Source organism: Vulpes lagopus, chromosome 9 (genome assembly GCF_018345385.1).
Source record: "Vulpes lagopus strain Blue_001 chromosome 9, ASM1834538v1, whole genome shotgun sequence".
NCBI lineage: Eukaryota > Metazoa > Chordata > Mammalia > Carnivora > Canidae > Vulpes > Vulpes lagopus.
This window is the reverse complement of record NC_054832.1, coordinates 56,697,825-56,710,818: the sequence shown is the minus strand read 5'-3', so window position 1 is coordinate 56,710,818 and position 12,994 is coordinate 56,697,825. Positions and strand designations below refer to the sequence as shown.

The 12,994-nt window shown below is 34.7% G+C and overlaps 1 protein-coding gene across 6 annotated transcripts in view; it reads left to right on the top strand.

Moving 5' to 3' along the window:
• The window catches only part of HNF4G (hepatocyte nuclear factor 4 gamma), a 122,623-nt gene extending 111,202 nt beyond the window's left edge, over positions 1 to 11,421 (top strand). For all 6 annotated transcript variants that reach the window (XM_041768889.1, XM_041768883.1, XM_041768888.1 and 3 more), the window contains 5 exons: positions 2,097 to 2,184; positions 4,167 to 4,319; positions 4,447 to 4,683; positions 5,625 to 5,747; positions 8,867 to 11,421. In XM_041768889.1, the coding sequence (XP_041624823.1) occupies positions 2,097 to 2,184; positions 4,167 to 4,319; positions 4,447 to 4,683; positions 5,625 to 5,747; positions 8,867 to 8,988 (723 nt within the window). In that variant the 3' untranslated portion in view covers positions 8,989 to 11,421. The remainder of the gene's footprint in view (positions 1 to 2,096; positions 2,185 to 4,166; positions 4,320 to 4,446; positions 4,684 to 5,624; positions 5,748 to 8,866) is intronic.
• Positions 11,422 to 12,994: the final 1,573 nt, after the last annotated feature.

Genomic DNA, 12,994 nt, shown 5'->3' with positions numbered 1-12,994 from the left:
AGAAAGGCAAAATATTTACACAACCAGAATGAAAAGTGATCATAGGAAGTTAGCAATTATATTTCTAGGACAGCGTTTCATACGGTGACCAAAAAAAAATAAAAAGTGCTATGAAATCTGAAATCATTCTTAAAGTATTCTGTAACTGCCTTCCTGGTGTGAGTCATGGTTATTGACATACCATAAAGATAGCTGGCTCAGAAGGTTATTTCATAGTGAATAATGCTAAATTGCTAAAACCTACGTGTCTCACCCCAAGCCATATAAGTAGGGTTATGTTATTTATCAGTTTTATATTTTTATTATCACTCCTCTTTAAAAGTTGCTGACTTATGTATGAAGACGATGACTTAAAATTTGAAAACTAAAATCCAGTAAGCCGTCAGAAATAGTTTTTATTTACTAAATGACACTTGAATACTAACAATATAATTAATAGCCATGGGTTGGCAAATACCCATTGTGGTTAAGGCCCTAGCGAAGTAGCTTGCAGTTGCATTATATATCATATTATTTTATTTAATCTTCTCTGGAGTTCATGAATGTTATTATCTCCAATCAACAGTGTTTCAAAATGATCCTAGATCAGTGAAATTCACTCAGGAAATTCATCAAACAAATATTTAGTCGGACTACAGTTCAGTGTTAGGAACTGTAAGGATTTGGCAGTAAAAAATACACATTGCGTCACTATTCCCATAAAGTCTGCACTCTCTTTGGGAGAGACAGACAATAAAAAATATACAGATTATGACTAAGTGAATTCTAGGTGGGGGAAGTTCTATAAAATGGAATGGAATGAGTTGTTGGAGAATGACTGGGGTGGGATGGTAAGACACACTTTAAATTGGAGATCAGAGATTTTTCCTGACACCTGAATGACAAGGGACGAGGCATGCCCAGATCTGAGGACAAAGCATTCCACCAACAGGAACAGCATGTTCAAAGGCTCTGAGGCAAGTAGGAGTAATGTGCCTGGAGAAAAGTGAGTAAGGGCTGTCACAAGATGAAACCAGAGAAGTTAGTGGGGGGGCAAAGCATTGAGCTAGCCCCCGTGAGGCCACTGTTAAGGAGTTTGAGTTTTATTGTAAAGACAATAAGAAGCCAGGTAGAAGTTTTCAGCAGAGGAGTGATATTAAGTGATTATTATTTTACAAATATTATCTGGGAAACTCCATCAAGAAGGATTTAGGATTGGGGAGCCAGAAAGGAAGCAGGAATATGCATTAGCTCAGTGAAGGGCCTTGAGGCAAGCAAGAAGAAGAATGGTAAAGGCTCTGGCTGGGGTGGTAGTAATGGAGAAGCAGCACCCAGATTTGCTGTATGATTAGAAAGGAATAAAAATGGACTCTGTTTCTGACCTAACAAGCATTTCAGGTGATGGGGCCATTGACTAAGATGCTGAAGATGTTGGAGACACGTTACTTTGATGTGTCATATTTGGAATGCTTCCTGTTCTTTGCGGTGGAGGTTAAAGTAGGCAATTGAGTACACACTTAAGGCTTAGTTGAGAGCTTAGTGCAAAGAGAGGTTCGGTCTAGAAAGTGTGTCAGCAAGCAAATCACTCATCCTCTTCTCAGTATGTCACAAGTCTTTGCGTTGTTTTTATTTATTCAGTTTATGTGTAACAGAGTGTTTTACATATATTTTCTTATGTCGTCCTCATGACCACACTTTGAGATTTTTATCATTGCCTCCCTGTGAGAGATGAAAACAAATGAGTCCCAAACCTTCAGTTTAGTTTATCTAAGGTGAAATAGTAGTATGTGGCCAAGCCACAATGTGAATTCTGATTTGTTAGATTCTATTTCACTCCAAAACACTTTTCTTTCTTTTTTGTTCTACTTTTTTGTTTGTTTCTTTCCATTGTATTGACTTGGAAGTTTTAGAAATTTTGAAAAGTAAAACTCTATTGACATGCTAAGGTGGAAAAATAGAAGCATTCACGATGGCAAGTATCTATGAGATTATAGTTTATTAAAACAAAAAAAAAGGTCCCAGACTTAAAGAACACGGAGTTAATCAGATATATATTATAGCGTCTTTTAATCACTATATTTTATAATTAATTGTTAAACTTGAAATTTTTCATTAAGGTGGCACTGTTGAGAGCTCACGCAGGGGAACATTTACTGCTTGGAGCTACGAAGAGATCCATGATGTATAAAGATATTTTGCTTTTGGGTAAGTTTTTTTTTTTTAATTTAAAAAGAAATTATGCATGCTTCATCCTTACACAGGATCTATTCTGTATGTAACAAGCATTCGTAGACACTGTCAAATGGTACTCTCACTTCACAAATTGGATTTAATTGATATTGTCCTCACTCAAGGCCCTATATTTCCTTGACTTGATTACAAGGAAGTTTAGAGGGCATTGAGACACTCAGGGTTATCAGTGAGATGATGGATGTTAGCTGAACCTATTATGGTAATCATTTCACCATATATGTAAATCAAACCATCATGCTCTACACCTTAAATTTATACTGTGATGTATGTCAATTATCTCAATAAAACTAGGGGAGAATGTTTAAAAATAAAAGATGTTGCTCAATAAAGGTAAATTGAATTATGTTTAAATCATATCAGGACAAAGAATTAGTGATTCATGTGACCACTTTATTGGAATCTCAGTGTTGTTTCACATTCTTTCAGTGTCTACTTAATACTTATAATTATATTGCTTTATACACTTCCAAGGAACATGTTTATTTCCCATAATCTTATTGCTTACAGTATGATGCAACATCCCAGGTTAAAAAAAATAATTTGGTGACTATGTCTGAAAATTCTGATAGTTAAGTTGCAGTGCTGGAAGAGGCAAAGTAAGATGGCAGGTTGAATGGGATAAGGCACAAAGGGAAAGCTTTTGTTTTCCTTAAGCAATTGTTCCAATCCCCAAGTCTTACTTGCCTTTTAAATTAGGTTTCCTATTGAGAGAGTTGAGATCCCTCTAATAATTATTACCCCCACCTCTCTCTGGCTGTATGAAATGATGACCAGATTGTTTATCCTATTTTTTGATAGATACTGTGTCTCAAAATAGAAATAAATTGAATGTGATATAACAATAGCTAATATTTGTTGAGGACTTACTATGTAAGATGCATTGCTCTAAGTGCTTTACATGTAAATACACACACCTCATGTAATCTTCATGATAACCCAAGAGGTAGGTACTGTTATTCTGCAGGTGAAGAAATGCAGGCAGAGAATGTTTACCTAAGATCACAAATCTCTTAAGGGATAGAGCCAGGATTCTAAAGCGCATATGACTGCATAGACTATGCTGTTAGATTCTATTAAACACTCTCTTGCATTTAGAAAACTGCAAGAGGTGTGAATACAATATACTTAAATTGTAAATTCACATCTATAACACATTATAGATGTGAATACAATATACTTAAAAACCCAAATGTCCTTGCTACCTAATTCTAAAGTGTTTTACCTCAAATAATTAGATAACTAACTTTTCATAAAAAAGCAAGGCTACATTTTTTTAAGTTCATTTTGCACATGTTGTTACACTGAAAATCGTCTTTGCCTGCAGTGAAAAAATTCAGAATATACTGCTTTTTATAAAACCAGAAAATAACAGTTTAGGCTGTTATCCTAGGAGTTTTTGTCTTTTAGAGCCAGAGACTTTCTGAATTAGATAGGGATTTTCTGAATTTAGGGATTAGGTAGTCTAGTCTCAATTCAGTTTCTGAATTTTCTTGAATTCATCTACTTCTAGTTGTTAAAATTGCGTCCCAAGAGTTGTTACAGCTACACACCCCTACATCAGTAAAGGAGTCCTAGTTTTATCCAGTGTAAGCAAGAAAGTTTCTTTAGGTTTTGTGTTACGCTCATTAATGAGTAAGACACTAATAGATAACTGACACAGTGGCAGGCTAATCATTATATTTTGTGTCTCCCTTGTCAATTATTAGCTTGTTATTGGTCTGTACTTTCGTGTTATCACTAGTGACTGGGGCTGTTAAAATGCATGTGATCATATTATCAATGTCATTGATCCTTGACGTGTTCTTAAACTTTTCTAACATAACCAGCTAACAGTACTGGAAGGAAGTACTATTACTACTCCTTCAAGGGAAGAACCCCTAAATCCCATCTGATGATCTTTTTGTTGGACAGCGGCTGATCTTTTTTTCTCCTAGGAAACAACTACGTAATTCACCGCAACAGCAGTGAAGTCGAGATCAGCCGTGTGGCCAACCGGGTTCTAGACGAGCTAGTACGACCATTTCAAGAAATTCAGATTGATGACAACGAATATGCTTGTTTGAAGGCAATTGTATTTTTTGATCCAGGTTTGTTTTCAGATTTCCATTAGAAAAATAATTATAATGAAAAGTAAACAATTTCATATTAGAACATTTACTCCTCACACTTTAGTAAGATTCGATCTTTAGATTGCCCTTTGTTTTCCTTTATTAGATGCAAAGGGACTAAGTGATCCAGTAAAGATTAAGAACATGCGGTTCCAGGTGCAGCTCAGTTTGGAGGATTACATCAACGACAGGCAGTATGACTCCCGGGGGCGGTTTGGAGAGCTGCTTCTGCTCCTGCCCACACTGCAGAGCATCACTTGGCAAATGATTGAGCAAATACAGTTCGTTAAGCTCTTTGGAATGGTTAAAATTGACAACCTACTTCAGGAAATGCTACTGGGTGGTGAGTACATTTGACAATTTCCACTTTACTTATTAGCATCGCACTCTATACAGAGTTGACCTATTTACTGTTTGTCCATGGCATAATGAACCCAATTTTTTACATTTAGAAAGTCTGCAAAACTCATTGGATGGAGACAAAAATACTTGAATGTGTTGAAATCCTCGTTCTTACTAGTTTCCACCATCTTTGTGCCACCCAGTTCCTCTCGCCTTAGTTTTTATCTTTTCGAAGGTGGTAAATAGAAATATATTTCCTATATTTAGTTCTCCTCGGAGTGTATTATTTTTTTCTAAGCCTTGACTCCTTTCAAAGCTCAAAGATACCAGCATGGCAACATAACCTAGAAATGTTCATAGTAAATACCTTAAAAATAAACACTTTCCTCCTGAAGTAATTAATTGACATAACACAATGAGAAAGGAAAAAATGAGATTTCGTTGCTGCAATAAATGTCAGGAATAAGTTAAGAAATCATTTATTTTGTGTTCTGATCTAGATTACATTTCCTTGTAAAATCACTTTATTTTATTTTATTTTAGTTTTAGTTTTCTGGTTCTTAATGTGTTCCTAATGACATCTTTCTGAAATAAAAGTTGTTTATGCTATCAGTGTGATCCCAAATATTATCAACTTGAGGTAAGTGATTCTTGGAATTGCCTTAACAACAGGCAGCAAACCTAATGATTCCAGGAAACGGCACACAAGGTCCATTATTAATACACACCATAATATGATACAACATTAATCTAGCCAATGCACAGTGAAAGCTGCCCTTGTCCTTAATATGGCAGCAGTTCTATTAATTTATTTTTGAAATCCCAAAAAGCACTTTGCAAAAATAGCAATATCCACGCTGTCAATCAAAACATTTGTTGCAAGGTAAACTTGCCGTCCCTGATTAAATATCACTAACGCAAGCATCTTTTTATCTTCTGTAGGTGCTTCCAATGACGCTAGTCATCTCCATCATCCCATGCATCCACATTTGTCTCAAGATCCATTAACTGGACAAACTATACTTTTAGGTCCCATGTCATCACTGGTTCATACAGACCAGATCTGTAAGTACCTGAGCTACTTTTCAACCATAATAACTTTTAAACTTAATTAACTGAGAAAAAGTGGCATTTGGGAAAGAATCTGTCAGTACCCAGGAACTGCAAAACTCAAGTACAGTTTCCTATCTAGGACTCAACAGTGGGAGATTGTGGTGTTCAGCAAATCACTTATTCTCCTTAGGCACAGGTTTGCTTCCTGAAATGGGATGTGAGTGCATAAATGTTTCTAAAGTATGACAGGATCTACACGCAGTCCTGGTTTTGTCTGGTAGTGTAGGATCGTAAAAAGGACTTTGCAAACTGGAACCATGCAAAGGAATCTTAATAATCAATAGGAAAATTATAGTTTGCTTGTGACCTTTAAAAAAGGCTTGCCACAACATTAAGGACTCTCTTAACTACAGGATATAAATGTAGAGGGAAATTGAAAAATAAGAATCCTGATATTTATTTGGTACATGGTAATGTAAACATTAGATTCACTGAGAATTAATGAGTTTTATTTCTTTGTTAAAAAAAATTATGAAGTGAGGCAGCCCGGGTGGCTCAGTGGTTTGGTGCCGCCTTCAGCCCAAGGCGTGATCCTGGAGATCCAGGATCCAGTCCCACGTCGGGTTCCCTGCATGGAGCCTGCTTCTCCCTCTGCCTGTGTCTCTACTTCTCTCCCTCTCTCTCTCTCTCATGAATAAATAAATAAATAAAAATTTAAAAATATATATGAAGTGTAGGGGCTCCTGGGTGACTCAGTCAGTTAAATAAGCACCTGCCTTTGGCTCAAGTCATGATCCCGGGGTTCTGGGATTCAGCCCAAGTTATGCTCCCTGAGCCACACCTAGCTTTTACCTCTACCCCTCCCCGCCACTCATGCTCTCTCTCTCTCTCAAATAAATAAATAAAATCTTTAAAAATATATTATAACGTGTAGTTTAAACAGCGCTTGCTGCTTTTCCGTCCTCTAACGTGCAAGTGGAAGTGGGTACCCTTTCTTTGCCTTGATGAATTTTCCTTTTTTGAAAGTTTGGATCAGCTGCCAGCATTTTACCTTTTGTACTTTCCATGTCTTCATCTTTTTCAACACGATCAGTTTTTTCACTAATGTCCATCAGTTTTCCTTCACTAAGCTCCAGAATGCAGATTTAGAGACTCAAACAGTAGCAGTGTCTGCATTCCTAGGGGCAGCTACTTCTGTAACTCCATCCATGCTCCATTCACCTCCTGTATTATGACTTTTTGCTCTTCTTTCTTTCTTTTCTTTCTTTCTTTCTTTTTTTTTTGCAAAATATCATGATAATTAATCACTAGGAGACAAGGAGGCAGCACAACTACACATTTAAGTTGTCGGTACATGCACTGAATAAAACATATTCAGTGGCCAATCACTAACAGACTGAATGATGTGATGTGATTGGTTACTGATCATAATGCACATCTGTCATCAAAGTAATTAATAGACCAAAGATTTAGCAGTGAAGTTTGTACATATGCAGTTACTCGCAGTTAACCTTGAGTTACCAGGCTCACTGAAATTCAAACCACAGACTGGTGCTATTTAGCTAAGCTGTGATAACTGAAATTCGTGTGTGTGAAATTTGTGCAAAGTGAGGACTGCTGAGAAAGCTCTTTGGAACTAAAATGGTTATAAATAGTAGAGGTTAGTAGCTAAGTTAATCTGATAGTATTACAGATTTAACACAAATTCTGTTTATAAGCTACCCCTTGGTTAAAAATCTGTATTTGACAAAATTTCTAGAATTGTTTCTGAATTTATACTGTTATCCCAGATTTGCCTTTGACCTATCTCCTCCTAACACTAAATCAAATACTTATTACCACTGCTATCCCTTAGATACAAGCACTAGTAAACCCATGTGTAAATTATATCTGAAACACAGAGTTCTTTGATTATATCATACAGGTAGAAATACAATTATTAGAAAAATATACAAATTATGGAAATAGCAGGACATACTTAACCTGTGGATATAAATGTACTTGAAAGACAATTTGGAACCATCTTTGTGAGGTAAATGTTAACATTTTCATTTCAGTCAAAAGCAGAGAGAGACAAACCCAATACCATCTCTCTTAGAGATTAGTTATTCATAAACCAAGAAAATAAAACACATTAACAACATATTAAACATTATAGGCATCAACTGGCAAGAAAGTTTAACAATTCTGCTGGTGGTTGAATCTTTTACTTTTTAAATGTTAGTTTTCTAGTATTTTTAAAAGCATATTTGCTGACCCTCATCTTTTAAAATTCACATCCTATTTTTTATTTTCCCTCTTTCAACAAAATATTTTACAAGAATCATTTTTCAAGGAAAATTCGCTCTGTTTGCCCCTATTTGGAATAGTTCATAAATCATGCAAAGCAAAACATTAAACACATTCACACACAAAAATTAAGTTCATGTGTATTTTCCTGGCCTTTGTACAGTAAAAGTTTGCAATATGGAGGAAATACTCTTCAAGACAATGAAGTATTCAAACCGTAACTTTGTTTTTTAATTACTTGGGCTTGCTCTTTGCATTGATGGGGAAGGGAAGGGTGAGCTCAACTGTAATAGTAATTTTGAAGCTGAAAAGCCATTAGTTTTTAGATGCTTTTAACTACAGTATAGGTTTCAGAACACTTGAAAAGTATCTTACCTTATTATATCATCTAATATGTTTGAGTTAGTGGAATCCAAGCCAAAGTTATTTTATTTTATGTGCATTTTTTTATTGAAAAAAATGTGAAGTTGTTTTTTAAGATTTGAAAAAAAAAGAACTGACCTTCTGTTAATTCTTTTCATTGACTTTTTTTCTGCTGGGTCTGTCTCTAAGAATGAAATACTCATAAATGCTATTAAGAAAGGCAGGAAGTGACTTATAAGGGACTATTAAGTAACTATTAAGATGTTTAAGCATGCTCTATTCCATTTGAATGCTATCTAGGAGTTCAGAAGGCAGTGCAACTCCAAAAGGACCTCAATGAGCTCGTATTCTATAATCATACTTTATATATGGCTTTTAAAAATATCTCCAAAATAAAAATAATGCATATTGATATCATGCAGGACTTAATGGGTTGGGCTAGGATGACAATCACATACAACTCTCTGCTTCTTTTTTAGCAACTCCTGAGACCCCACTCCCTTCCCCACCACAAGGCTCTGGACAAGAACAGTACAAAATAGCTGCCAACCAAGCTTCAGTGATTTCACACCAGCCTCTCTCCAAACAAAAGCAATTGTGAGGATGTGTCTACTCGCAAACGGCACTGCATAAATGTGAAAACTTGTTGATCTTGAAATAACTCAGGATAGTACTTTTGGCAAACTGTTAGCCAAGGCTTCTGCATGGTGCTGTTATAAGATGGTATCTTGTTTTTTTGTGTATAGGCTCATGTTTTTTGTTGTTGCTGTTGTTTAAAACTTTCAGATACAAACAATGTGTATCTGAGTTTCAGTATGTTTGTATATATTTTTCCAACTTCCCTCGCACTGTTCCCCAACTAGTTGAATCTCATGTACTACTTTCATTTGTTGTCTTGATATTAATTTAAATCTGTAAATAATTGCTTCATTGTGATGTGATGTAGAATTAAGTGTTCTTTTTTGACTAAGAACAGTAGATCAGCAACTCCAGATCAGTGTAAAATAAGCCAAGTTGTTTTGTTTGTTTTGTTTTGTTTTTATCAATTTTAAACTTGCAAATTAGAAAAATAAAGCAGTTGCTATTGAAGAGGAAATATTTCTTTGAAGAAGAATCACTTTTGGATATCCTGTGGCTAAGAAATATCTTTCTGGCTCACAGTTAAATATGCCTGTCTTTAGCTTAGGAAATTATAAATAACCATTCCAAGGATGACTGGTTCTTCCTTGAAATCTGCCTCTATTTGAAGATGTATCTTAAGATAAAGCATGTTTGTTTTAACAGTTAAGATACTGGATAAAAGGTTAAAAAAAAAAAAGGGGAAACCCTTAATACAGTGTCTCGACCAAGAGAGACACTGATTTTCTTTCCTAAAACAGTCTAGAAGTCAGCATCTATTGACTAGAAACTTACCGAATACGTGCATCCAGTTCCCAGGGAGGCTGAGAGAGCAGTGTTTAGGTGATAAACTTTGTGCCCACTGAAACTGCACCAGTTTGAGAGACTGTTATTGGCCGACAGACCACCATCTGTCACATATGCGTTGCCTCATTTAATCCTCACAAGTACCTGTCAAAGAGCTATTATTATCTTTCACTTACAAATGAAGACATCTATTGCTTTGAGGATATGTAACCAAAGTTCTTAAACCTGAAGAGTAGGATAGCCACCACCTTTATGCCCAGGTCTGCTTGACATTAAGGAAAACAAATCTTTGCGGTGGAATGAAAAATGTGAATTTTTCACTATGGTTTTAAATATATGCAATTGAGCAATGACGGAATCCTATCCATCTTTTACCTTAGCACATATTCACATGTAATCAATGAGTGTAAATTTGTTGCAGCATGAATAAGAAACCACTGTGGTTTTAATGCCTTCTCTCTGGAAAAAAAAAACACAAAACTTTATTTTAAAAAAACTTTATTTAAAAAACACTTTAAAACAAATTAAAGAAAATAAAAGATATGATCCAAAATAGGTTATGATGAAAACAAACACAAATTCAAATCACTGACTCGGCAGATTTCCAAAAATCAAGTGGACTGAGGAGTATAGTTCATTGGAGCCCTATTTGATGTAAAGTGAAACTTATTTAAAAACAATTATGATGGGCCACGTCAAGAAACAGTGGTCTCTCTCTCTCTCTCTCACACACACATTTCCTGAAGTAGTGAAAAACTGGTTGAGTAATTATCAGCGATATAAGAAAGTGTCCCAGTCTGTAAGAGACTGAATTCAATGATTTTTACAGAGCCTCAAAAGTTCTAAAATTTCATAACCCCCATTTACCCTACAAATAAAAATGTTCTGTTATTATTAACTAACTTATTAACCCAGAGTAGAATACTGATTAGAAGGTATCATTGAGTTAATAAAATCAAAATTCCTTCAATACCTGGTACCTGCAAACTATAAAATGTATCTTTGAGAGTGAGTGAGGGAAGAGCAAAGTTTATTTAATTATTATTTTGTGGAAATTTAGCATCTCAATTTCATGCTTTTCATCTTTAAAAATACAAATATCCTTTGTAGGTTCTGTTTAACTTTTTGTGCTGTTCTCTTAATAGATATTAAAAAAACCTTTAAAACATAAAACCAGAAGATTCATTTTTAGTGAGCCTTTTAACTTATCTGCATACATTTACTAAACAGCTTTGTTTTAGAAATTATTGCTAACGACTTTGTTTTAATAACTATGGTCAGGGAATTTTTAATGTAATATTTTTGTATACTTAACTGCCAAAAATGCTGGCCAAAGAGGAACTAAAGTTTTCAGCATATTTTGAAAATACTGGTAATGAAAAACATTGCTTTTATATAGCACAAAACTTTTTTCAGGTAATAAGTATGAATAATTTATTGTGAAATAGTGATTCATTTTATAAATGTAAAATTATTTTTATAAATTTTATTGTTGAAAATCAAAACTTACTAAATTTTGTAAGTGTTAAATTATAGTGAGATTAAAATATTTCTAAACTGTGATATGTTGTTTCACTGAACTTTCTAAATAAAAATTGAGGAAAAAAAACCTGTAGTAGAGTGCTTCATTATTGTTTAAAATGATTTTGAAATTCTAGAGATACTGATAATATTTTTTATGTGGACATTTAATTAAATTCAAATAGAGTTCACCAATATTGATCTTTAGAAGCCGGAGCAAAATTAATTAGCACATCTCCAAATAATCACAGAATTGGACACTGATTAAAGGGAGAATACTCACATTTACACTTCATTGTGTAGTTTTTCTTGAGAATTTTGTGACAGTAATTAAAATAAATGAGCCAGCCTGTCTTAAATGTTGTGTACATATACTCTGGCAATGCTTTTTTAACTTAGATGTTTTCATTGCTATTGTCCTCCATTCGTATTTAAACCTTTTTTGTAAAATCTCTTAAAATATGAAGACTTTAAATTTTATTTTTCTAAGATTCTACTTTTATTTTTACTCTTATCATGGTAACATGTCCACATCATTTAAAAACACAAATTATATTTAAGATTTATAGTGCAAACCTGCAGTACTCCCATTTGACCACTGCCTCCACATTCTGTCTTTCAGCGAAAACACTCCAATAGTGTAGCTGTTTTATCTGGTGTTTTTCTCCATAGTTTGAAAGCATTAGATCATATCACCATTTTTCAATTTTTTTTTTCAGTCTTAGGCTCTATCTCTGGGCAAACACTCAACTCCTACCATATTCTCCCAATTTTTTTTTACAAATCAATATATTTTTTTACTTCCTTAGTAGTTACTACTTAAGTAACTGTGTATCTTGTTAAAATATGAAACATAGTTTTTATATTTTTGTGGAGAATATAAGAAATATACTCTAATTTTATAGAGAAATTCAGAAGAGAAAGAAGAGTTCTTGCTCTAAGTCACAGGAGGATTGCAATTTAGAATAAAGATAAAATGTTGCATATATTAATAATAAGGTGTATTGTACTCTATACTCCAGTGCAATTTGACATCCATTTCAACTGGGGCATTTGAGCTGATCTTTTTTAACTTACGTCACTTTCTTCCCTCCAAGATCTCATTGAACTGCCCAGAAAGAAAGCCTTTTAAGAGTAAGAAAAATCTATACGTGTCCTGAAATTTTCAATTCTTTTTCTGCAAAATACAAGGCAGACGACATCAGAGTAAAAGAAATGCACACTTGCCCATGATTAACCAAAAGCATAATGGTGCATCTGTGAAAGTGATATGAAATTCCAGATATAGAATCCTCAAAAACTTCAAAGTTGTTACAGGAGAGGCTAAGACCAAGAGAAGAGCTTGTGACAGCCAATGAAAGTCAAATCAAAGGACATAAAGAGCAACAGCAGTGACCCACTGCGGGGGGGCTCATAGTGTGATTCACCTGATTTCCCTTGAGGCAGATGGGTTGTCAGGAAAGGAGGGTCTAAGCCACAGCAATTTCCAAGTTGTGAGAGTTGTATTCAGTTACAGAAGAGATAGAGCAATCCTAACTTCGGAGTAGTGTAATAATTATATGAAAGAAGGGACTCGATTCAATAGTGAACTTGTCCCCTACAGCTTTCCTTCTTCCCTGTCATCCCCCGACCTCGTTCTTCCTTACAGGCACAGATAAAGT